Below are 25950 nucleotides of genomic sequence, written 5' to 3'. Positions count from 1 at the left end.
TCCTCAGGTTCCACATAACACATTCAACCACAGTTAGGCCTACGATGGCTGCATCTGTACTGAACACAGAGATTTTTCCTGCCATTACTCCCTAAACAATGCAGCCTAACAGCTATTTATGTTGTGTTAGGCATCACAGTCGTGCACTGTGTAATGACATTTCGCTTGACAGCCAACCACACTTACAACCATACACACACCACCTAGTCTAGGTGTGTGGTCGGCTGTACTGCATCTAAGTGTGGGTGAGTAGGCCGTACTATTCATGCAGTGACCAAATTGCCCAATAACCTGTTCCTGTCATTAAGTGACACTTGGCTGTAGGTAATCCAGGGTGATACACAGTACACAAAGGATTGCAGACGTCATGCAAATACGACATCATTTATAAGAGGGACTTGAGTTGTCCGTGGGTCTGGGTATCCAGGAAGGGTCTTGGAACTGTCCCCACAGGTTCCGAGGGATGGCTTTGTGTGTTTCTCCCACTCTTCGTGGTCTTTCTTTTCTCCCCTGGCCACCTCCACCTTGTTCAGAACTGGGGGCCCAGGAGGCACCTGCTCTGAGCTCTCTTCCCTCGGTGCCCGGGCATCTGCAGCCCACCCCAGCCTGCTCAGGCATCTTCTGGGCTGTGTCCTTCCTCTGCACTGCCCCCCAGGCTCTCTGCAGGGTTTCTGTCTCACACCCTCCAGGGTCTCCAACTCGGAGCCCAGGCCTCTCCCACACTGACCCTGAGCCTCCTTCCAGTTGCCCAGCCTGGAACCTTGAGGCCTGGACCGCGTCCCACTCCTGGGAGTCCCCATTGTCCAGCTCATTACTGGCCTGAGCTGCAGTAGTGAGGGCTGGTAAAGTGAGGTTTGAGTAGCAACCTCACCCTTCATCCATTGTTGGTCTAAAAATGACTTCCCCTGTGTCCAGCCCGGTGCTCAGGGGCTCCTTTGGGGGAATCTCATTTTCTTTGCAAATAAAGCAGGGGACTGCGGGTGAGGTGTTCTACCTGTTTTTGTGAATAAGGAAACTAAGACTAACACCTGATGGATAAACCAGGGTCACATGTGATAAGGGGCACACCACATTTCAAACCAGGTCTGTTGACTCAAAAGCCCAGATGCTCCTTTTTGCCACTGTCCCTTGTCTCTGCTTGTCCAATCCTCCTGGACAGGGCTCAGGATGGACTCATAGTGATTGTTTTATAGATGAAGAAGTTGGCACTGAGAACCGGAAAGGCCTGCCCAAGCCCAGGGTGGCACTTGGCAATAGGGTCTTTTCAGTTGCCGGAGGGATGGCCCCAGGTGACACGGGACACTACTGGGCCAGGGCTCCAGCCCTCATGCTCCCACTTCACCACTTCCCAGGCTTCTAAGTGCAGCTCCCTAGTGCAGGGTCGTCGTCCTGGGTCTGCTGGAAACAATCTAAGGCTGTGCAGAGTCCGTCCCCACACCAGTTGTCCTACTCCTCTGCACCTTCTCGCATGCTGTTCCCTCGGCCGGGACCCCCAGGGCTCCCATCTCTCTGGTCAATGCAGATTTGAATTCCAGAGCCCAGCTAGACGTTGCTCTTCCACAGAGGGCCCAGGCCTCACACCCCGCCCTGCCACAGGACTTAGTGCTCTGTGCCTCGGTTTCCTCATTTGTATCCCAGTCTCAAGGAGCAGGTCCATGTGAGGGTTAAATGTGGTCCCATGTGCCTTGTGCTGAGCTCAGGTTCCTCTTGGGATGTGCATCAGGAAAATTGGTTGTTGAGAAAACACAAAGGATCCCCCAGGATGAATAGTAACCACCCTGTGTCTCCCCCCAGGAGCAGCTGCTCAGGAGCTGCAGGTGATCCAGCCTGAGAAGTCAGTGTCTGTCGCTGCTGGAGAGTCGGCCACTCTGCACTGCTCTGTGACCTCCCTGCTCCCTGTGGGGCCCATCCAGTGGTTTAAGGGGGCAGGGCCAGGCCGGGAGCTGATCTATAACATTAGAGAAGGCCACTTCCCCCGAGTCACAAATGTATCAGATGCCACAAAGAGGGACAACAGGGACTTTTCCATCCGCATCAGTAATGTCACCCCAGCAGACGCCGGCACCTACTACTGTGTGAAGTTCCAGAAATCGACCCCTGTTGATAAGGAGTATAAGTCTGGACCAGGCACCGAGTTGTCTGTGCGAGGTGAGTGCAGCTGCCTCCTCCTCCCTGGGGTGGGACAGGAGGTCAGGGGTCACGCCCTCCACCCTGGGGGCCACAGCTGAGAAGCAGGAGCAGCACTGGGTGCTCATGTCATGATCTACTGTCACCCTTCTGCAGGTCAGGGAGGCAGAGGCCTGTGGAGGCCGTGCTATTTGGTCCAGGCTCCATGGCTGGTAAATGGGGGCATCTGCACCCCTCACCTGCCTGCTCCCCAGCCCTGACCTTTTCTAGTCTGGCCTGCCCTGTGGCTCCCCAGCTGAGAGCTCTGAGGGTTTGAGGGACTTGCCAATCACAGAGCCAGACCATGTCTGCTGCCTTCAGAGAGCACTGCCCCGTGGGGGTGAGCCTTCTCTTTATACCACAATCCTCCAGGGCCTGCTGTGTGCCAGGTGCTGCTCTGGATGCCATGGAAGAAGCAGGGAGCAGCCCAGGCTGAAGCTCTTGTCCCACCTCCTTATATTCTTTTTTTTTTTTTTTAATTTTGTTTTTAATTGTAGATGGACACAATACCTTTATTTTATTTTTTTTATTAATTGTTTTACTTATATGAGGTGCTGAGTACTGAACCCAGTGCCTTAGAGGTGCTAGGCAAGCACTCTACCACTGAGCTACAACCACAGCCCCACCTCCTTATATTCTTATCCCTCCCTGAGGACCAGGCCTCCAGAGCAGGGAGGGGACAGGGCGTGCTTTCCTTCCTTCCCCTCCTGGATCAGCACCTGAGAGGATTCTGACAGGCTCAGGTTCCCTGTAAACCTGGGGCCCTGGTGGAGGAGCTGCCAAGAAGTTGGGCCTTAGCCCTGGGTCTGCCTCTGAATCCCTGTGTCTCAGGGACCAGCCCTCACAGGCCCTGCAGGGTAGGAGCAGAGCTGGGTCACTCATCAGTCAGTGTTCCCCATGTTGGTGACATAGGGGTCCTAGTTCAGGAAGCAAATTTCTCACTTTGGGTTTCCTGCCAGAATCCCAGGATCCTCTTTCTAACTCCTGGGCCCAGGAAGGTTAACAAAGGAAGGACCTTTTGTCCATCTGCCCAACCCCATTGACAGATGAAGAGCTGGAGGCTTAGACATGGCCAGAGAGCCGCAAAAGGTCACATGGCCAGTTAGTGTCCAGATCTGACCAGGAACCCAGGTCCCATTCCAGCCCCACTATGTGCTGCCCAGGGCTAACACTGTGTGCGCAGATGAGCCAGGTACAGGGGAGGCACTGAATAAGAATCCCTGGAATCCGCTGGGCAGGGAGCCAGTGTTTCTGCCCCTCACTGGTTTCCTCAAGATTCAGCACGAGCCTTACATTCAGCCCCTGAGGCTGGTTTACATCAGAAGTGCCCCCGCCCAGTGCCATCTGGGTCCCTCATCTGAATCCCATATCCCTGCGTGGAATATGGAATAACAGGCGCTTTATTATCCAGCAGCTGGAAATGCCCACTGCAGAAGCCCACTGGGTCAGAGAGTACGTTTACTTAATGTGGATGACACCAGTGTGCTCTCCTGGGTGTGGTGGTACCAACTCTCAGGACCCTGGAGGTAGGCAGAGAGGTGGCTTGATTTTGCAGGTGTCACAACAAAGACCCTGAGGACCCAGCGTCATATGCCTGCCAAGGCAATCACAGCTAGCAAGCAGCTCAGGTGACTCGCTCTGCTGACTCCTAGTAGATACCTGGTCCTCTCTGCCATGTCTTGGGCCCAAAGGATGCTCTGGATGACAAAGGAGGGAGATGGAGGGGGCAGGGGTGGCCGCGGCCAGATGCCGCATCTTCCTTATGGTACTGTGCCTTGGGAACCCATCTTCCCAGGCTCTTGGGAGGACACAGGGAGCTGCCCAGGAACAGACCCTCAGGAGCCAGGGGGCTGTGCTCCCCACCTGCGTGGTCTTGGGTGAGGCATAGCTCCTCTCGAGGCCTTCTCGTTTCCCTGTCTACAAAATGGTCATGACCTTGGCCCCTGCCCAGGGCTCCGTGGAGAGTGAGGGGATGCACACAAAGCCCTGGTGGGTGGGTGGGAGGGGTGCCAGGTGATTACTGAGCAGCAGGAGGGCGGGGACAGGGCCCACGTGCCTGGACCCCACAGCCCAGCCCAGCCACTGTCCAGCCGGTGACCTCAGACAAGGTGCTCCACGCAGGGGGCCTCAGGGTCCTCACCTGTCCATGACACCCCCTCACAGAGCAGGGCTGGCCCCAAAGGACGGAAGTCACCTAATGCCCTTGGATCACACATGGCTTGTAGGAAATATCCCCTCCATGTGAGCTGTCGGATCTGGCCATGTGACCTTGAAGGGGCCACGTTCCCCTCCAGGTCCCAAGGGACAAGAGGGTTGGGGCAGCTTGGGGTTGGGTGGCTCCCACCCGGCTGCTTGTTGAAATTGCTTGGGAAATTGAAAAAAATCCCAGGCTCCACCTAGAAGTTTTGCTTTGATAAGTCTGACGGGGGTCTGGGCATTAGACTGTAGTTACTCCAGAAGATTCTAATATACAGCCACGGCTTATGACCCTAGAGCCACATGTCCTGAGGCCACAGGGGAAACTTGGAGTGTCAACCTCTGGCAATCCTGGTCCCCCATAGAGGTAGAGCATGAGGTACCTTTTGGGGTGTGGATGTTTTAGAACAGCATGTACTGGGCTCAGCTCTCTAGGGTCCGTGGCGGAGCAGGGCCACCTCCCAGGAAGCAGACCCCTGGGCCCCTGGAGGGGCTGCCCAGACACAGACTATTCAGAACCCGTCTCAGCACAGGCCCTCCCCACTCCGTCTTCTATGGTCTGCCAGCGAGGTCTTGCTCCTAGCCACAACCCTCCCAGCCTCTGTGGCCCAGGATGTCACTGAGGTCCGTCCCCCTCCCCCCCAGAGTCCTGGCTTTCTATAAAGAGCTCATCTGGAGGAATCGCCTGGGATCCTGTCCCTGATTTGAAAGCCACTTCCTCAACCTTGTTTCCTGTTGGGAAAATGGGGGGGCATCCTCTGGGGGTGTCTGTCCTCCTCTCAGGTTCTCCTGGCAGCTGCAGGAACAGGACAGAGGCGTCTCCTGGGTCCCCACTATTTTTTTTTTATTTTTTTTATTTTTTAGTTTTCAGCAGACACAACATCTTTGCTTGTATGTGGTGCTGAGGATCGCACCCGGGCCGCACGCATGCCAGGCGAGCACGCTACCGCTTGAGCCCCATCCCCAGCCCCATCCCCACTATTTTTGATGTGTCTCCTGGCTGCTAAGGAATGAACGTGTGGTCAGAGGGAGTGACGGCAGCAGCCATAGGTGTCTTTTATTAGGCACCTACAGCATGCCGGGCACTGAGTCTTGCCTCTACCTCATCTCACAGGGTGGTGTCCCCTTATTACAGAGGGGACACTGAGGCTCAGCAGATAAGAACAGAGACATGGGCTGGGGTCTGATACCTCAGTGGTAGACCACCCACCAAGCACGTCTAGGCCTGGATTCCATCTCCAGTCCCCCAACCAACCAACCAACAAAGAGCCCAGAGATTCTGTAATGAATCAACCTGAATGAGATGCCGTGAGCCCTGCCCTTTGCCTGCTGTGTGTCTTTGGCCAGCCACGCCTGTCTCTGAACCTTGTCTCACAAAAGGGCTCACACTCCCACCCCCTCACAAGGTTGGTGAGCACAGATGGAGAGCCAGCTTCAGAGCCCTCAAAATTTGATGATTGGTAGCTGCAGTTGTCCCTGTAGCCATAGGGGATCTGTTCTGGGACCCCTGAGGATACCCAAATCCAAGGGTGCTGAAGTCCTTCCTATTATTATAATGATGTGGTATTTGCCTATAACCTATGCACAGCCTCCTGTATACCTTAAATCATCTCTAGATTACTTACAAAAGCAAACACTATGCAAATAGTTTTATACTGTTTTGTTTAGGAAATCATGACAAGAAAAAGCATGTGCAGTACAGGCGCCATTTTTTGAATAATACTCCATCTGCAGTTGGTTGAGTTCAGGGACTGGGAGCCCTAGGGTACGGGAGCTGGTTCTGCCACCTCTCACCTCTTTAGTGACTTCCAGGCTGCTGGTGTCTTGATGACTTAAGTGACCCCCTCCTTATTGTGCCCTCAGAGTGTCGGGTGAACGTCAGGGGTAACATAGATGTCTACATGTACAAATATTTGTGATATTTGCTGCCTGGTGACTGTGCTGGGTGGTGATTAGCAATTTGGAGACTCCACAGGACCCATCTGAGGACCTGTCCACAGGGCACACGCCTCCTTCTGATCCTCTCCCTTGCGAGCCTTCTGCCTGCTCAGCAGGCCTGAGCCTGGGTCTCTTGGAATTAATCAGTGATTAACAACTTAACCCTCTTTAGCCTCCTGAGCACGTGGCGATCTATGTTTCCAACCTCAAAGTGACCTAAGAAAGGCCCCAGATTCAGAAAACCATTTTTTTCCCAAGAGCTGGGGAGGAGGCTGAGGCAGGAGGATCACAAGTTCAAAGCCAGCCTCAGTGATTTAGCAAGGCCCTAAGCAACTTGGCAAGACTGTCTCTAAATTAAAAAAAAAAAAAAAATAGGGCTAGGGATGTGGCTTAGTGCTAAAGTACCCCTGGGCTCAATCCCTGGTACCAAAAAAAAAAAAAAAAAAAAAGAGCGGGGGAGGGTGGAGGGAAGCATCTTTTTAGCCTCTCCCTTTCAAATTCAGGAGTTAACACAGGTTAGACCACTGGTATATTTTTGGAAAAAATGGAAAACACGGAGTTCATTCATAAGAACCTACAGGGAGTTCTCTGGATAGAAAGAAATTCGTGGAGAAAGATAGATCTGCCTGGGTTCTCATCTGAGGCCCATCACCAGTGTGTGACTCAAAGCAAAATACTCCCAGGGTCTCCTGTAATCGTCACTGTGGCCCCAGAAGATGTGCTGACACCCCATGTCTCAGATGTGACTCTGGAACGTGCACACCACACACATGTCAGGGTGGCCGCAGGGCTCCAGGGTTTACGGTGGTGCTGTGGTGCTGTTTGTCACCTGTGTTTACTTCTATAAATGCTTTCCCTAGGTCCCCAAGGTCTCGGGGAGGCCAGTAGGGAATGATCAATACAAAGAGTGAAACAGGTCAGCCATTTCCTGCCTGGGCCCAGCTTGGTGGCGATCCCCTCTGCAGAGGACTTTGACCTCAGACCTGGAATTCCACCTGGTCTTCCCTTCCTCACTGTCTGGCCGGGCCAGGGTGTTTGCCACCAAGACAGGAGACAAGAGGCTGAGGACACCCGCTCCTGGCTTTATTAAGAGGATTAACAGATAATGTCCTGTACAGGCTGGGGACCTAGCTCAGCCTTGGCGTGTGCTTCCCAGCATGAAGCACTGGGGTCAATCCCCAGCACCACCAAAAAAAAAAAAATGATAATAATGTCTAGGAAGGTTCTTCACAGTGTCACTCGCTCATGGTCACAGGTGGCCTCCCAATCACCTCACTTGTCTGTCAATGCTCCTCCGCAGCCAGACCTTCTGCCCCCATGGTATCGGGTCCTACGACCAGGGCCACACCTGGGCAGACGGTGAGCTTCACCTGCAAGTCTCACGGCTTCTCCCCCCGGAACATCACCCTCAAGTGGTTCAAAAATGGGAATGAGCTCTCGCACACCCAGACCAGCGTGCACCCCACAGGAGAAAGCGTGTCCTTCAATGTGTCCAGCACAGCCCAGGTGACCCTGGCCCCTGGGGATGTGCACTCTCAAGTCATCTGCGAGGTGGCCCACATCACCCTACAGGGGAGCCCTCTTCGTGGGACTGCCAACTTGTCTGACACCATCCGAGGTACAGGACCCTGCTCCCCACCTCAGCCCACACTGGCCACCCAGCCTGCTGCTCTCCAGGGACCTTGGCCAGGACCTCAGTGGCCTGGGCTCTAATTCCCAGCAGTGCTGCCACCTGCCATCACATGTGGACTCCTGACCTGTGGGCAGCATGTGCTGGTGGCTTCATTTCATTGAACATCAGCTCCTCCTCTGGGAAGAGTGGAGCCTTGACGTGCAGGAGGTTCCATCTATTTGCTCACTTCCTGCAGCCCAGGAGTTGGGCTTGTCAGCCTCACTCACTTTACCCTCAGGGGAGCTGGTCCCTTGGCACCTGTGGGTGGCAGGCCCTGTGGTTACTGGTTCACTCCCGTGCAAACCCTCAGTGTCTGAGCCCCTCTGCATGCCTGGTCCTGTCCCGAGGGAGGCCCTTGCCCTGCTGGGAGGAGCACAGCTGTCTGTCCCATAAGGTCACAGCTTCTCCCTGTGCTGTTTCAGTTCCGCCCACCGTGGAGGTCACCCCCCTGCTCACCATGGCAGGGAACCAGGTGAACGTCACCTGCCAGGTGAAGCACTTCTACCCCCGGAGCCTGCAGCTGACCTGGGTGGAGAATGTCAACGTCTCCAGGACAGAAACAGGCTCGACCCGCTCAGAGAACAAGGACGGGACCTTCAACCTGACGAGCTGGCTGCTGGTCAACTCCTCTGTGCACAGGGAGGACGTGACGTTCACCTGCCGGGTGGAGCATGATGGGCAGCCAGCCACCACCAGGAACTACACCCTGAAGGTCTCTGCCGACCCCGGGAAGCAAAGCCCAGAAAACACCCCTGGTGAGGCCTGCATCCCAGCTGATTGATTGCTTTAAACTTCACCTTGACTCTGTGTGCTGTGACCTGAGAGCAGTGACCCCCCTCCCCCAGGGCACCCAGAGCCTGGGAACAGCAGCGTCTTAGTCAGCTCCCCACACCACACTCTGGGGGTCTCCTCTGTGGGGTGGGCTCACATCTCATGGGGCCTTCAAACAGGGACACTAAGGAGGAAGGCAGGACGGGGGATGGACCTGTCCTGGCAGCCGCCACTTGCCTTCTTCACCTGCCACTTGTCACATCCTCATGGCCCCCTCCCTCCTCTCTTTCTGACCTCAGCCTGGTGTCCCCAGCACTCCTGCCTGCTGGCAGCGGGGTGGGAGGCTCTGGGGATTCTTTCATCTTGGCTCGAGGAAAAACCAGTGCTGCCGTGACCACTGTTGTACCTACTGTGTCCCATGTGTGCTGTTTCTGTGGACGGTCTCTCAAGGACCCTTTCTGGGCCAAGGGCATGCTCATTTAGCATGAAGGTGACGCATCCATTCCACCAGGTTGGGAGACCCAGGCACGGGTTGTCCGCCCCCCTCCAATGTGTTGTGAATTCTTCTCACTTGAAAATAGCCGCATCTTGTTGTCCTCTAGTGCCACCGTGGAGTGATGACCTGTCATCACCTTGGCTGACAGTTTGTACGTAGCAGAACCTTTGGACGGATGAGAACGGAGACCACTTCTTTGTGCTTCCTTCAGGGAAGCCCCAAGAGAGCCTCAGTGCTGTGTCATGGTGTCCCTTTGATTGTACCGAAGCCTGGTTTTCATAGGATGTGTGGATTTGTCACAGGCTTGCTGTGTGACCTTGAGCAAGTCAGTGCCTGACTCTGAGCCTCTGCTTTCTAAGGGCCATGTTGAAGGAGATGAGCTTCGTGCCCCTCAGCTCTGATTCTCTGCGGGTAGGGACTGTGACTGTTTTATTCAGCATCGTAGCTTCAGGGCACATAATAGGCACTCAATTAATTGTTGGAGAGAGGTTGGAAGAGTTGGTGTTGAATAGTTGCAGTGGAATTTATTATCATCCCAAGAAGAAGGCAGCAGGGGGAAGAGGTTCACCTGACCTGCCCAAGGTCATGTAACTGGTTAGGAACATTGACTTGAACCCACATTTCTATGACTTGGAGCCCTGGATCTCCTACCTGTGCCCTGGGGCCCCTCAAGCCTCTGCTTCTAACCCAGGTGCCCTGATTCACAGCTCGTAGGCTGTAGGGCCCAGGGCTGGGGCGCAGATGGGTGGTCAGCCCCTGGGAGCTCATGGAGTCCTGCAGCCAGTGGGCACACAGCTGTTCCGCACTGTCCCTCTCCCCCAGCGCCTTCTGCCACTAGCGGCTGACTCACGGTCTCAGATGGTGGTTCCTCTGTGGTTTGGCTCCAGATGAGAAGGAACATGTTCTGTTCCCCAGGAGAGAGATGCTGCCCACACCCTGCAGCTGGGCTCCGTGGTCCCCTTCCCCGGGCCCTCAGCCTGGTGTTTGCTCCTGGTGACCCCCAGGGGCGACTGTGCGCCGACCCCTGTGCCCACGTGACTGCGAGGCTCGCCCGGCCCAGCCAGCTGTTCTGCCTGACTGTGCAGAGGGGCCGTGGGTTTGGGCTTTTCTGTTTTCCATCTGCATAAGTGAAGCCTGTCTTCCGTGTGGTCCTCAGACAACCCTGCCAATTGGAACATCTTCATCGTGGTGGGCGTGGTGTGTGCCTTGCTGGTGGTCCTGCTGATGGCGGCCCTCTACCTCCTCCGCATCAAACAGAAGAAAGGTGGGTGGCTCCCCTTCTCCTCCCTCAGAATCCGCCCCTGGGCTTGTCCTCCCCGGGACACGCGGTGCCTTGGGCATGGGTGACGGGGTCCAGAGGTGGCCACACCAGGGCAGCTGGGGCAGCTGCTCCAGGCTGGTGGAGTCGGGGAGGGTCCCTCCGTTCTGTAGCCTCATCTATAAAATGGCTTTATCGAGCCCCATGCGGTGGACACACCCTCAATCCCAGTGGCTCGGGAGTCTGGGGCAGGAGGATGGTAATTCAAAGCCAGTCTCCACAAAAGCGAGGCCCTAAGCAACCCAGGGAGACCCTGTCTCTAAATAAAATACAAAATAGGGCTGGGGAGTGGCTCAGTGGCCTAGTGCCCCTGGGTTCAATCCCCAGTGCCCGCCCCCATCCCCGCAAAACAAAATGGCTTTAGCAGCACCTGCCTTGGAGGATGGATCTGGGGCCCAAGTCGGCTCCTGGGAAGTGACGAGTCTGGCATGTTCTGGGACCTCAGCGCGCATTTCCTCAGCCACGCTCAGAGCAGACAGTTGTAAGCTGGTATTTCCGAAACCTTTTTTACTGCAAGCGACAGAAATAACATTTCACATCTCAGCCCAACACACCCCTTTAGATAAAATTGAAACTCTGGTATTTTCTTTTTGGTCATATTCTGTTCTCTTCTGTTTAAAGTGGCTGGCTGTGACCCACCACGAGCCACAGGCGGCAAAGTGACAGGCGCTGTCCCGAGCTGCCCTCCTATGGCGGGGCGCTTGGCTCAGCCAGCACGGGTGTCCTGGGTAGTCAGGATCCCCTCTGCTCCAAGCTCTGTCCCTCCTGGGCTGGCAGGAGTCTGCCTGAGACAGACCAAGCCCCACGCTCCAAATCAGGAGGGTGGGGGTAAGCCCTGCCTCTCCAGAGAGTAAAGGGGGTCCACGGCCCCTGCTCCATGATGGTCTCCCTACAGTTCCTGGGGAGCCCTCCGCTTGTTCACCCAAAGGGGACAGAACATTGTGGTGGCCTTCAGTGAAGCCCCAGCTGTCCTTTCCAGGACTGCGTCTGGCGTTAGGCAGGGCTCCTGGCTCATGAGCTTGTCACTATGGGGTAGGATCAGTGGCCCCTTGTTACAGAGGAGGGATCTGAAGAGCGGTCGACACCCAGGAAGCCCCTCAGCTGCTGAGTGGTGGTCTCTACACAGAGCCCAGCTCCCAGACCAGGCTGCAGGGACCTGTGTCCCACTGGGCCACCCCCATGTGCTCCACACTGCTTCCGGGGCTTGGCGTGTAGTGACACAGTCAGCCCCCGCCACAGGCCTCAGCCCAGGTTTTGAAACCCATTTTACAGGTGAGGAAACTGAGGCCTGGGTGAGTTAGAAAGCTTGCTCAGGTCCTCCCAGCCGGCAGGTGGGGCCAGGATTCAAAGGCAGGGACCAATTAGTGCCCACTCTGCACACTGCCTCCCCGAGCCCCAAGGAGATGTCCCTCCCCCCCTCCTTGGGCCCTGGAGATGTCCCCTCCTCCACCTCAGTACCCTCTGCGTAATGTCCCCTTGTCAGCTCCACCAGTGGCCAGCTGCATGAGCCTGGGAAGTCACCCAGTCTCTCAGGTGGAGAAGGAGGGTGATTGGCATCCGCTCACTAGATTCTCAGAGACGACACGTGCCCCAGCTTGACCCTGTGCCTCCACTCAGGCCTCAGCTGCTGAGCCCCCACCAGGTGCTGGCTGCCCCAACCACCCAGCCCCTGCCCAGGCACCAGGCCCGGTGAACTCGGCGGCAGGGATTCCTGCCTGCGGCGGCCTCTGCCTGTCCAAGTACAGCGCAGAGCACACTCAAGTGCACACGTTGCTTTTTAATTACAATTTTGCAGCAAAATTCTAGTCCAATGGCTGCTCAGCCCCGAGGCCTCTCTGTGGGAGGCCCCATATCACAGGCTGAAAACCTCTGAACCAGACAGACGGATGGGACGCTGTCTTTCTTGGAAAGAGGTGATATGTAAATAAATGGATGCACAGCTCCGCCCTGTGAGTTTTAGAAGCCCAGAGAGGGAAAGTGGCCCACCTAGGGTCACAGGGCGAGTAGGTGAGTGGCAGACCTGGCTTCACACCTGCTCCTCAGCCGCTCTCCAGGACCTAAGTGGGACCCAGTTCGATGGAGGGTCCTGCTGAGGTTCTCACTTGCACGGGGGTGAGGCAGGTGGCTTCTCCTGGAAGTGGGAAGCCAGGAAGGCCTAGCTTAGTCCTCGTGGGCTTCGAGGAAGATGATGGACCACCCACGGGGGAGGTGGCCATGGGGACCTCCTGTGGTTCCCAGGATGTGATGGAGATAATTACCTTACACATCCCTGGAGCAAACCTTTGCTTAAAAAAAAAAAAATGCTGCCAGAGGCGGTGTGTTTCTAAGGGACTCACTGCTTCTCCTTTTCTCTTTCAGCCAAGGGGTCCACTTCTTCCACAAGGTGAGTGCGTCCTTGGGCCCGACGCCCTTGCAGTTCTCGCTGGGTGGCTTGGCGATCGCGGGCCCTCCTCACTGGCCCCTCTGTTCCCCTCTCTCTTGTAAGCGGGTGGCTCCAGGTCTGTGTTTAATTCTGGTCTCAGATACAGGGGTTTGGGGCACAGTGGCACTGATTTCGCACCTGCTGTCCCCAGGCAGCGTAGCCCTGATCTAATCCCCTGCAGGGTGACAGAAACTCCAAGTCCCTGAATGTCACAGTGTCCTGCACACACGGCTGGCCTCTCCCTCCCCAGATCCCAGTTCTATACCTGCCTTCTCCTTCGTTGATGAAGATGTGCTGAGTACCCCGGGTGTCAGGGTGGACGCCGGGCTGGGGCTCAGGTCTCCTCGCAGAGGGAACGTTAGCTTATTGATTGACATTTGAAGGGACTTGTCAGATCCCTGGTATGTGCAGCTCTGCTGTGGGTGAGCAAGAAGGAGCCCCGACCTTCATGGGGCTCAGCCTTGGCAAGGGATGCAGGCAACGAGCATGCAAGTGAAGTGATCTAGAACATTCTACCAGGTGGTGACAACTCTGGTACCGCTAAGGGGTGGAGGGTCACAGTGGGGGGCTGTCTCAGGCAGAAGGGGCACCTCTGAAGAGGCTATGTGAGCAGAAACCTGCAGCTGGGAGCTGACCAAGATCAGGGGCTGGGCAAGAGCACTCAGGGCCAGAGCCTGGGGAGGGAGGAGGCCAGGACAGAAGGAAGGAGGGGAGGCGGGGATGGGGTCGGGGGACGCAGGCCTCCTGTTAGCAGAGACCCATGCGGCAGGATGTGCTGCAGAGCTGTGCCAAAAAGACTAGTCAGCATCCAGGAAGGCCCTGGGAGTCATCGCCAGCAGAGCAGGGACCACATTCCACAGGGTCCCCTGGGCATGCCGCCGTGTGGAAACAGGTAGACATCTAGCTGGACATGAGAAACAAAACTATAAACAGGTTCTTACTGTTTCAGGTCAGGTTTTGCCACCAAATGGGTTGTGCAGATCTTCCATTTCTTTCTTTTAGATTTTTCTGGACTTCAGCATTGCACAGCAAGAACTCAGGATCTAGGGTGGAGGCCAGCGGCCCGAGTGTGGGCTCCTAGAAGGATTCATGGTTTTACTCCCAGTGGGAGAATGAGCCCTAGGAAGGATGGGGTCTGGCTTTTGCTTTAAGAGCATCAGTGGGAATCTGGCTGTGAGGTGAGGGTGGAGGCGGGGAGGCTGGTGAGGAGGCTACTGCAAGGGACCAAGCAGATGATGGGTCCCAGACCTCAGCAGCAGGTGGGCTGAGAAATGGTCAGTTTCTAGACACAGTTTGAAGGGAGAGCAGAGAACATGCTGATGGATTGTATGTAGAGTCAAGGACAGCTGCAAGGTTGGGGGCAATGAAGTGCTATGTCCTGAGATGGGGGTCACATGGAGGAACTACTGGGTTCTGTGGTTGCGCATAGTAGGAGCATCTCACCTGCCCAGAGGGACACTGGGCAGCTTCTTGTGCCGTTCTCCTGTGCAGAATGGAAAGTCCTGGTGCCCTTGGGTAAAGCCGTGCCTCCTGCTCTGGCCTCCATGGGCACTTCCTGGGCTGAGCCTGTCCAGCCTCCCAGCCTCCCCTCAAACGCTCAGCGCCCTCCTGACCTCCCAGGGAATACTGTCCCAGTGCCCTGTCTTTGCCTGTCCCGTCCACACACCTGGCACGCTCATGTCCAGGAGCCAGACTCATCCCCATCCTCTGCTGAGAGACCATCAGTGGTCCCCCCGTGTCCCTCAAGATAAAGCCCGGAGGCCCTGGAGGCCCTGGAGGCCCTGGAGACTCTGGAGGCCCTGCAGGCCTCATGGCCTGGCCGCAGCTGGTGGACAGTCTCACTTCTGTCCACCCCGCCAGGCCTCACACTGAATGGCTGAGCCACGCTGCTGCCTTCCTGCCACACACAGGTCCCTCGCTGTCCTCCTGGCCTCTGTGCACTGGCCTCTGTCCTGGGTGGACCCCCACACGTACCACCCAGGGTCTCCACAGCGCTGGGGGCAGAGGCACCTGTGAGCTCTGCAAACCACTCCTCCTGGAGGAGCTAGAGGCCACCCTGCCTCCACCTGGTCACCTCCCACTCTTCCTCCTGAGCTCAGCAAGGACCTGACCATCTACCTACTTAAGGGGCTTCCTGTGGCCTCCTGTGCCCTGGCACTGACACCCCCGTGTGTTCCAGGTGTCTCTGCCCATGTACAACCCACCTCTCTCAAGGGCAGGACTGTGCCCCTCGTGTTCACAGCTAATAGCTTCTGAACTCGGCACTGTCCCTGGAAGGGGGCAGGTGCCCAGTAGAGGTTTGTTGAGTGACTAAATGAGCGCCATCCCTATCCCCTGCCATGCCCAGAGCACTTCTCTCCAAATCCCCAGACCCCTGCTCTCCGTGGGGGCGTCTCTCCCTTCTGTTTTGCTTTGTTATTGGCCTGACTTTTCACCTGACTCACCTTCCCAGTTGCACAAGAGGTTCTGGAAGCAAAGAACAGTAAGAGTGTCCATGACAATGACAGTGGCGGTCACAGCTGCCATTAACTGAGCATTTATTGCCTCCTGTGCACCCATCCGTCCCTTTCCTTCCTTGATCCCACTCGGTGGTTTTGATTTTTGCAAAAGCCCTATGATTGTCGCCCAGACCTGTCACAGGACAGGGGTTCCCAGGATCCAGGCTGTGGCGGACTCCTGGGGAGTCCTGTTCAGACTCACTGCACCCCGAGTCTGTTCAGGGTTCCTACCTAGCCAGGGCTGTTCTCCCCGAGCCACACTGAGAACCCGGATTCTAGAGGGTTGCTATCGTCCTGGTCCTAGGGTCGAGGCACCTGAGGCTCAGAGAAGTCATGTGACATTCCCTGGGTCCTGCCACTCATGAGTGCGGGCACCGTGACCCCAGCCCTGATGGCGGGCGCTCCTCCTCTCTGCTCCGCTGCCTCCCACTGCCTTCCCCAGGAGAAGCCAACCGCTTTCTGCCTGTTTCTTATTTTTCCAGCGTGAGCCTCCCGAGGAGCCCAGGCGTCACTCCCTTATCTCGAGTGAGCGAGTGAGCCCAGAGGGTGCTTCCCGGGCAGCTGGCGGGGGTCAGCACCACTCCAGGGAGAGGGTGCAGGAGGCTGCCACTCCGAGCTCAGAGAGCCTTCAGCTGGTGGCTGGTGAGGGACCACTGGCCCTAAAGCCCCCCACGGCCCCGGGCTAGGAATGCGCAGGCAGAGAGCGTCTGTCATCCTCCCCGGCTCAGACACGAGAAGTGAGTCTCTGCTCCCTTAATTGGGCACTGGGGTCCGTTCAGTCGGCCATTTGCTCACTCGTCAGATGTTGGCTGCGTTTATTCTTGGGATGTTTAGGGCTTTCCGGAGTCTTTCATTGATTCATCTGGACGGGCCCCGCTGGGTGCCAGGAGCCCGAGCTGGGGCATCGCAAAGGAAAGCAGAAAAGGGACGAAGCTGGGCCTGTGATGGGAGAAGAGCTCATTCATTCATTCAACAAACATTTAGGGGCAGTGGCCACGGGCCAGCCCAGGACAAGGTCGGCGCCTCCCAGGTGACAGGACAGACCTCGTCCCTCCCGTGTAGAGCTCCTGGCCTCTTGGGGACAGCTCACCCGACAAGCTGGAGGCTTAATGATGTCTGCAGGGGCTGCTGGGATAAGGGAAGGATGGGGCAGACAGAGAGCCGGTCCAGGGCTCCAAGGCAGGAGCGCTCAACACAAGCTCAGGGCGTGGAGGCCAGAGTCGTGAGGGTGGGAGAGGCGAGACCGAGGCGGTCAGCGGGGCAGACCACACAGCACCTCTCCAGCCTGCATACAAGAGGGTCGCATCGTGTGGCGAGAGGGGTGAGCGCTCCGGGCAGAAAAATAATGTGACATCTTTTATGCATTTTAAGTGTGGAGAATGCTGGGCACAGTGGCTCAGGCCTGCAGTCCCAGAGACGTGGGAGCTAAGGCAGGAAGACTGCAAGTTTGAGGCCAGCAGAGCCAACTTAGCAAGACCCTGTCTTAAAATAAAAAATAAAAAGGGTTGGGAGGTGGATGAGTGTCCCTGGGTTCAATGCCCTGTACAAAAAGAAAGAAAGAGAGAATGTGGAGAATGGAGGCAGGGAGGCCAGAGAGGAGGCTTGTTTAGGAATTTAGAGAGGAGAGCTGAGAGAGGGAGATGATAGAATGACTTTTTTTTTTTTTTTTTTTTTAATGGAGCTGACCAGCCTTGCAGGAATCAGACTGCAATTTTTCTTTCTTGAACTACAAGAGAGAAGAATCAAGGATGACTCCCACTTTAGCCTGACTCAGGATGAGTTAGTGCCATTCACTGAGATAGAAAGACCAGAAAAAAGTGGATAATTGGTTATAATCTGAAATACAGCTATGAAAGAGAAGAGCTTGAGGTTCTGAAATGGAATTTGAGAGATTCAGTGAAGGTTCCCCCCTGAAAAGACTGTTGAATATAGGATTTGAGGGAAGAGTTGGAGTGAGGCAGATGAAGAGGCAGGAGGGCTGTGTGTGCAGAGGTCCTGGGGCACTCCGTCCGACCAGCGTTCATTCCAAGGTGGTTGTCGGGCGCCTGTGCCCATACAGCATGACAGGGCAATGGAAAGCAGAGGTGAAAATATGCAAGGAGGTCTGAGATTGTCACAGAGGGCCACCCACCATCCCAGCATGGTCAGCAAATCCTTCCCAAGGAGGTGACACCAGAGTTAAGTTTTGAAGGATGCTTGAAAGTTAACCAAGAGAAAAAGCGTGACGGGGTCATTCAAGGCTGTTGTTGAAGCAGAAAACACAAAGCTCCGAGTAGCCAGCATGAAATACTTGGTGGGTGGCTCGTGAGTAAATGAGCGCGGGGGAGTGGAGGAGCCGGGGAGCCAGGCTGCCTGGGACGCTGAGCAGGGCGAGGAGCTGGACTCCAACCAGACAGGCAGCCGGGAGCGGCGGGGGGCTGGAAACCAGGGGGTGGGGAAGATCTGCATGATCTCCCCCACCAGACGCGTCCCCAATCCTGGGGGCTGTTTCTGTGGCACGTGGGACATGTCATGCCCCAGAACTGCCTTCTGAGCCAAGCACTCGTGCCAAATCCATTAATAACCCGGCTGCCAAGCGCCATTGCTCACTTCTGACACTATCCAGGCGACCGTCCTGGAGTCACCGGCCTGAGAACTTAACACGACTCCTGTGGAGCCAGCGGCTCCGTGTGCACATCACCTTGACCATGACCCCTGTGCGCTGAGCCGCAGCCTCCAATGGCCGAACCAAGGGCTTTTTTGATGAACCAAGGCATCTTGGTCTTTCTCTTTTCATTGTTTAGCCGTATACACAGATACTCCTAATGCAGAGCATTTGGGAAATATGGGAAACCCAATACCCCCACAAAGACCACTGCGGTTGGCATTTGCCCCCCATTATTATCCACACGTTTTCCACCATTGAGATCATTCCACAGAGATTTGCCTTTTCGGTTGTCACTTTAATCATTTGTAACTTTAACAAAGCACCTTCTCATGAGCCTTTTGAACCTTAATCTCTACGTTCACCCTAATTTCCTAAACCAGTCTCGATGGACAGAGCCCAGAGAGATAAACCTCCCTCCCCCCACCCTGCCTGGGACAAACGGACAGGAAGTGCTTTGTATATGAAATTTCCCCCAAAAGTCAAGAGATGGAGACCCCATCCAGGCCCTCCCCCCAACCCTGGGGCTGTCCTTCCACGGTCCTAGCTCGCCTTCCCCACCCGCAGCCTGTGAAGCACCATGCCTTCCCCCCCGCAGTGCATCTTCTGGATATTATCATCTTTAAAGCTCCCTGCCCACAGACATTGAAAAAAAAAAAAGCAAATGGCAGAGCATTGTTGCCACGTCCTTGTTAGTGAGAGATGGCCCCCTTGTCCAAACATTTGATAAGCAGTTGTATTTCTGCTGTGACTCATTCATCCCTGTCCTCTACCCATATAGGAAGTGGGACTGAAATGTTATTCTTATCGATTTGCATAAGCACTTGAGATAGTGCGGTATTTATATCTGTGTGTCTCTTTCCATTTTAGGTTGCATGAGCCCGAGAAGAACGCCAGGGATATAACCCAGGTACAGTCCTTGGTGAGCCGCCCTTCCTGGGAAACTCAGGGTGTGATTTCCTTGCATCAGCCCGAGTTGCAGATCCGGTTCTAAATTAAGACTCTGTCCCCACCCCACCCCCCCTGGAGGGAGGCGGAGGGGAGAGGATCTGTGTGGTCCTGGTTTCCCCATGTCCTCTGCGGGCTCCTCCTCAATGCTCCAGCCAGGAGACTCTGATGTAACCTTGCTTCATGGTACCACTCCAGTGGGGCGCCAGGCACCATGTGTGCTGAGTGGCCTGGTGCCCTGGGGTCGGGCTGTAACCCTGCATTTGCTCAACGCAGTCCCCCCACCGGGAGCACCATCCCCATCAGCCCGCTGCCACCTGGGGTAATAGCACAGCGCCCGCTGCCAGGGCCTCTCTAGCTTTTGCTGCTGGAAAGACCCTTTTGTCGTGAATTTCCTCCCGCGGGCACCTCCCTAGACCTGGCAGTCCCCCTCAACATCACTAAGGAGACTTCAGAGGCAACGTGATTGGCCTGTTTCTGAGCAAAGGAGACCGGCCTATTTCCAGCTGACCTCCTCAGACCTGGGAGGCAGGGGCCCCTCAGCACCTGGTGATGCGGCAGGCCCTGCTCTGAGCCCGGTGAAGGAGCACCAGCTGTCCTTGACATCTCCTGGGCGATTGGCATCATTTAGGCTTAATGTGTTGACGGAGTTGGGCTGGGGGGAGGCCGAACACCTCAGCCTGCCCTCCTGACCCTCTCTGGTCCCCAGCAGCCCTGGGCATGAGATTGGGTGGGAACTGGAAGAGACAGAACCATGTCCAGTCGTGGCCTTCTCCCCAGTCTGGACTTCTCTCTGGAACCTTCTGGAGAAAGGTCGATGGTGAGAAGAATTAGTCATGGAAACCTGTAGAAATCACCGTCAAAGACTTAATGAGCACCAACTTAGTGCCAGGCCCTGGGCTGTAAGCAGGGCAGTCACGACCCTGCTCTAGCCGAGCTGGCAGGCCTGAACCTTGGGCCCCTGAGGCTGGGCACCAGCTCTTGCTGGGGAGGGACTCTGGCTCTGCCTGTGGATTTCGGTGACAGCAGCTGGGGAGCACCTGCAGGGCTCAGGATGGAGGGGCCCTGGTGAGGGAGGGCCACAGCCCGAGAGCCAGCAGACCCTGCCGGCTGGGTGAGTGCCCACTTTCAGTTTCCTCGCCTGGGAAAGGGCCAGGTGAGGCCTCGGGAGGGGATATGTGGGAGTGGATGGTGTCCAGAAGCCTAGGATTGAGATCAGCAGCTGCTGGACGCGGGCAGAGCAGGCTCTAGTTCACGGGGAGACATTTTAAGGTGCGATGACCGGTGGTGAGACGAACGTGGGAGGTGTGCGGCTTTGCGAGTAGCTGGCGTGTGCTGGCGGTAAGCGCTAGCAGGTGCCAGGCTCGGTTCTGAACGCTTGCCTGGATGCTTCCACTCGATCCCCATGACAGCCCTGGTGAGAGACACGGTTATTATCCCTGCTTCACAGATGGGGAGACTGAGGCCCGGAGAGATTAAAGGATCTGCCAAAAGTCGCTTAGCTTGAAAAGGCAGAACCAGGATTCAGACCCAGGCCTTCTGACTCCAGAACCTTTACAACGCCCACAGCTGATGATCTCACTCCCTCACCACTGCTGTTCTGTCTCTCAGCTCTGGCTGTACCCAGAGTGAGGGTGAAATCATTGCCATCCATTGTTCACCCTTCCCTCCCTCCCTCCCTCCATCCATCCATCCATCCATCCACTCATTAATCCATTTGTTCATCCATCATCCATTCATCTCTCTATTCATCCATTCATTTATCCATCCATTCATCTGTGCATTTATTCATCCATTTATCCATCCATCCATCAATCCGTTCATCCGTGCATTCACTCATCCATTTATCCATCCATTAATCCATCCTTCCACCTATTCATCCATCCATCCATCAATCCATTCATCCATGCATTCACTCATACATTTATTCATCCATCTATCTAAACATCCATCTATCCACTCACCTATCCCTCCACCTATCCATCCATCCACCCACCTATCCATCCACCCATCCATCCATCCATCCATCCATCCATGCACTCATGTCTTCAACATGAATTGAGCTTCTCCTGTGCCAGCCTTGGTGCCCGCATCAACAAAAGTCCAATGAACATTTGCCAAATAAACACATAAATAAATACTAGTGTCCCTTCCCACTGGAACATCGTATCTATTCAGGCCCCAAGCCGACCCCATCCTTGGCAGTGGGTACTGTGATGGGAAGCAGGAGAAGGAGCCTGGGCCCAGCCAGGGGCATGGAGGGCAGGGAAGCATCTTAGGATAGAGTCACGCTTGAGCTGAAATGGACTTGGTGGATTTGTGACGAGGAAAAGGAGAGGTGACGTGGGAAGAGGGGTGAGAACCACCGGTGGTTCCAGCTGGGAGGAGGGGACAATGAAGGAGGACTGTGGGGGGACTGTGCCCAGTTGGTGGTTGAGCAGGCTGCATGCTCCAGAATGACCTTCTCTCCGTGCCTTTTAGATCCAGGACACAAATGACATCAATGACATCACCTATGCAGACCTGAACCTGCCCAAGGAGAAGAAGCCTGCCCCGCGGGCCGCCGAGCCCAATAACCACACAGAGTACGCCAGCATTGAGACTAGCCCGCCATCCAGGCCGGAGGACACCCTCACCTACGCCGACCTGGACATGGTCCACCTCAACCGGGGCCCCAAGCAGCCAGCCCCCAAGCCCGAGCCGTCCTTCTCGGAGTATGCCAGCGTCCAGGTCCAAAGGAAGTGAACAGACTGTGCTTGGCTCTAGGGGCCTGTCCCCACGAGCTTTCTTGTCCCACATGGAGTGGTCCGTGTGGAGGACAGCCAGCCCAGTCCCGGGACGGCTGGGTGGCGTGGGCCCCAGGACCAGGAGTGAGGGTGGCTCCCGTCTGCCCAGCCCCCTCGGCTCTCCAGCATTTCCAGGGCAGCCACGGCCCCCACACCCTGCACCCCGTCTGGAGGACTGATGTTGCCGAACCACCTGGGGAACCCGCCAGCGCCACTGCTGGGGACCAAGAACTGTTGTGCCTCTGACCATCACTCACGGGTCTGGGTCGTGGTCTTAGAGACCCTGGCTGCCTCCTTGATGCCCCAGATCCTGCTCTTCCAGGATGAGGAGGACAAGACCCCCCACCTCCTCTTACCACCTCCACCCAACTGGGGCCTCTGGGAAGTTCTTTCCCTGTAGATCCAACTGCCCCCTCCATGGAAAAAGCTGGAAAAAAATAAATAAAACTGAGACCCGAGTCCTGAGACTCGGGAGGTTGCTGCCGACAGTCCTGGCCTCGCCCGCTCCGGGTCCATGTGCCACTCTGGAGCCTCTGCCAGCCCCACGGGGCGCTGGGCGCGGCCCGCCTCTCCTCTCAGCCCCCAGCTTGCTTCCCCCGGCCAGCACTAACCCAGCAGCCTCGCCCCGGGGACGCCTGTAAATTATTGAGAAATGTGAACCGTGCAATCTTGAAGCCGAGGTGTTAGAAAACTTGATCTGTGGTGTTTCGTTTTGTTTCGTTTTGTTTTCTTTTTTTTTTTTTCTTCTTCTTCTTAAAACAACAGCAGCGTTCTCTTGGCTCTTTGTCATGTGTTGAAGTTCACGGTTGGGTCTCGTGAAGTCTGAGGTTTAACAGTGTGTTGTCCTGGAGGGAATTTTCTTACAGCAGAAACTGGATTCCTCCAAGTCCCAGAGCCCCGAGGACCTGGAAGAAGGATCCATCCGCTGCTCTGTGGAGACACGTAGCCTTCTCTCCGGGACTCACTGGACCGCGGCCTCAGCTGGGCCACCCGGCGGGGTCTGTTCCCTCCGAGGCCCCACGGTGGTAAGTGCAGACCTGTGCGGACCCGATGCCTCAGTCTGCTCTTCCACAGAGTGGGAAGAGGGATGGTGACACCCCTCCCCCACCGTTTCTCACAAGCACTTTAGGGACATGCACGGGGGGGACACTGAGCCAGGCTGTTTGCCTCACCCCCTTAGCCATCGCCCCCTCCCCATCCGGCTCTCAGAACTCATTCCTACAAGGAAGAATCTTCCATTTCTGCTCATGAATGCCATTGGGATCAGACTGGAATAGATCCTGGTCACTACCGGGCAGCCCAGCTCTGAGCCAGGGCAGACCCCCCCACCAGCCCCCCGCCCTCTGGTTCAGGAAGTCAGGCAGAGGCTGTGACCCAGTTACCCTCCGACTGCCACCCCTCTAGCTGGGTGCCAGGGCCTGGCTGGGCCCAGGAGCGTAGGTCACAACCCTGGTTATTCAGTTTTCACGTATGGCTTGTAGACTTGAGAAACCAATGTCCCTGATCCCCTGAGCTGTGGGAAGCCCATGGCACACCTGGCTGTCTGAGCCAGATGCTGAGCCCGCCTGCCCGCCCGTTTCTGCAGGTGCAACACACAGGTGAGACCCAGGGGCTCAGCGCAGACCTGGCTCTCCGGGGCCGGTGACTGGTGTTTTACACACTGGCATCTGGAAGTTTGCTGAGCCAATGGGCCACAAGGGCAGCCTTGGCCTGACAAGCCAGCTCCTCGGTGACATCTGGGAGCCACAGTGGCCCGGTCACCTGCTCTGGCTGTTTCTCAATTCCAAAGGGTGGGCTTGTAACCCTTCGTGTCCCTCTGCTCTGCCCAGAGACAGCACACGTGTGCACACACGCACGCACAGACACACACAGGATTTTTAAAAGAATGTTTTCTTGGTGCCATTTAAATTTTGTTTTACTTTAATTTTGGGAGGGGGAAATAGGGAATGAGGCCAAGGTTTAGTTTAGTTTCAGCCGGGCAGCCTGGAGAGTCCCCGTACCTTGTGTATGGAACCCCAGGAAAAGGAAGAGGTTGAAATAAACCTGCGGAAGGAGCGTGGTTTCGGGAGTTTATTTTCAGACTGTTGGGAAGGAAACAGGCCCCATTTTGTATATAGTTGCAACTTAAACTTTTTGGCTTGCAAAATATTTTTGTAATAAAGATTTCTGGGTAACAATGACGACTTTGGGTGCTGTGTGTCCTTGCCTTTGGGATTGTGACTCAGGGCCTCCTTGGAGGCTATTGTCTACCTATCCCCAAGATCCTGGAGAGGGTCCGATGTGGTCCAGGCAAGGCTTAGAGACAATCTGCAGTGCTGGCTCCTCTCTCCAGGTGTGGAAGACCTAAAACTGTTGGCCTGGCTCAGAGAGAGTCAACGGAAGGTGACAAAAATCCAACAGACCTCTGGGTTCGAATCCTGACTCTGCTTTTTGTAGCTGTGGGAGTCTGAGCATCTCTTTTCCCTGAGATTTGCACCCCTCATCTGCACAATGGGGATAATTAAGCCCCCTACTATGGTTTCTGTGGGAATTAGGAGAAGTGACAGGCACTGAGCCCCATGCATGGCCCAGGGCAGACTCTTACTAAGTGTGCAGCCTCACCTTCCTGCCTCCCCTGCACAGTGGGCCAGCAGCCCCTCCACATCTGTGGACCTAAGGCAAACAGCTCACCTCCCTGGGTCTTCACTCTCTCCTGGCAAGTGCCAGTGTATAGTAGGTGCTCAAGAAATGGTAGTTCCCTCCCTCCCTTAGATAGTAACACTAGTAATGATAGTTATGCAGCAAGGCTAAAGCATTAATACGGTATCACTACTCCTTAGTGCTCACTATATGCTAGCACGGCATGGGGACCTCTTAGATCTGGTAGCTCTACCAGGTCAGTGCTGTTATGGCCCCCATTCGATAAACAAGGCACAAAGAGGTGTTGTCATTTATACAAGGTCACAAAGCTCATGGGTGACGTCGCTGAGCCTCAGACTCCAGCAATCTGACTTCAGGGCCTGATGCCTACCCACCACGTTGATAGTCAATACATCACACGTTAAGCACCGCCCACAAAATCAACCGTAGGAGCTGATGGGGACGTGGCGAGTTATGTGCCAAATGCTTGAGTTACTCCTCGTTTCATCTCCCAACCCCCTGAGGGAGGTGGGAACTCCTTCTCTATGCTTTATAAAGGGGGAAATAGAAGCCAGGTCACCTCCCGCTGTCCGTGGCCAGGGTTGGAAGGCAGAGGCTGACTCCTCCCAACATGCGCCTTCAGTGCTCATCAGCCCAGGGGCTGTGGTTGTGCCCATTTTGCAGAAAAGAGCATTGAGTTTCCGGGAGTGCACACCCAGTCAGGCTGGGTCTTAACTGGAATCCACAAGCCCATGGGCATCATCCCCGCACCCTCGGCCTGGTCCATGTGCTCAGGGACCACGGGAGCCTCCTGCAGGACTCAGAGGTCGCCTTTGTCTCAGGCAACAGAATTCGGCAGGTTCCTGGCCCTCTGCCTGAGTTCAGCTCCACCCGGCCCTGGGGGCCCAGTCCATGCAATCTGCGCACCACTTGCAGGGACCAGGTGCAACCCAGGAGAAGGGGCGGAGAAAGGCCTCCTTCCAGGGAAGCGGCAGTGATGGACGGCGCGTCCGGGCAAGGAGACTTGGGGGAGGTGTTTTATGCCGCGCCTGGGCCTCTCTTCTCCACAGCCCAAATCTCCAGGGCTGCAGGTCGGCAGGTAAAACAAAAGTTGATGGGCGCCAAGTGGCCCTTTTCCTTCCTGCTAGGAAATCAGTCAAGCATTTGGCATTTATCGGGCACCTCCCTTGGGGTTCTTCCTCGTGCAGAGGAGCACGCTGCCCCCTCCCTCCATAAGAACCAGCCCTTGCCCGCGGGGGATCAGGAAAACCTCCACCCCCAACCCTGAAAAGACGCGAAAGCCCCCGTCTCTGGGAGCCCAGTCTCAAAGCCAAGAATCACTGAGGCTTATTTATTTTATTTAACTTTACGTGAGCACATACCACACATCAGACACTCTCCTAAACTCTGTACAAATATTAACTTATTTAATACCAATTCCCTCCATCCTCTTAACCTCTAAGCTAGATACGATGA

At 55.7% G+C, this 25950-nt stretch overlaps 1 protein-coding gene across 4 annotated transcripts in view; it reads left to right on the top strand.

Annotated features, from left to right (window-relative positions):
• LOC143395743 (tyrosine-protein phosphatase non-receptor type substrate 1) overlaps positions 1-24035 on the top strand; it is a 41117-nt gene extending 17082 nt beyond the window's left edge. The window contains exons 3-9 of one of the 4 annotated variants that reach the window (XM_076851636.2): positions 1795-2148; positions 7601-7918; positions 8395-8727; positions 10396-10503; positions 12916-12940; positions 18992-19031; positions 21551-24035. In XM_076851636.2, the coding sequence (XP_076707751.2) occupies positions 1795-2148; positions 7601-7918; positions 8395-8727; positions 10396-10503; positions 12916-12940; positions 18992-19031; positions 21551-21814 (1442 nt within the window). In that variant the 3' untranslated portion in view covers positions 21815-24035. Of the gene's footprint in view, positions 1-1794; positions 2149-7600; positions 7919-8394; positions 8728-10395; positions 10504-12915; positions 12941-18991; positions 19044-21550 lie in introns of all 4 variants that reach the window. The other 3 variants (XM_076851635.2, XM_076851638.2, XM_076851637.2) reach the window with 3 other exon arrangements.
• The last annotated feature ends 1915 nt before the right edge of the window (positions 24036-25950 follow it).

This window comes from Callospermophilus lateralis, chromosome 3 (genome assembly GCF_048772815.1).
Source record: "Callospermophilus lateralis isolate mCalLat2 chromosome 3, mCalLat2.hap1, whole genome shotgun sequence".
NCBI classification, from domain to species: Eukaryota; Metazoa; Chordata; class Mammalia; order Rodentia; family Sciuridae; genus Callospermophilus; species Callospermophilus lateralis.
Note: the sequence above shows the minus strand (reverse complement) of the source record. Positions and strands in the feature narration are given on the sequence as shown.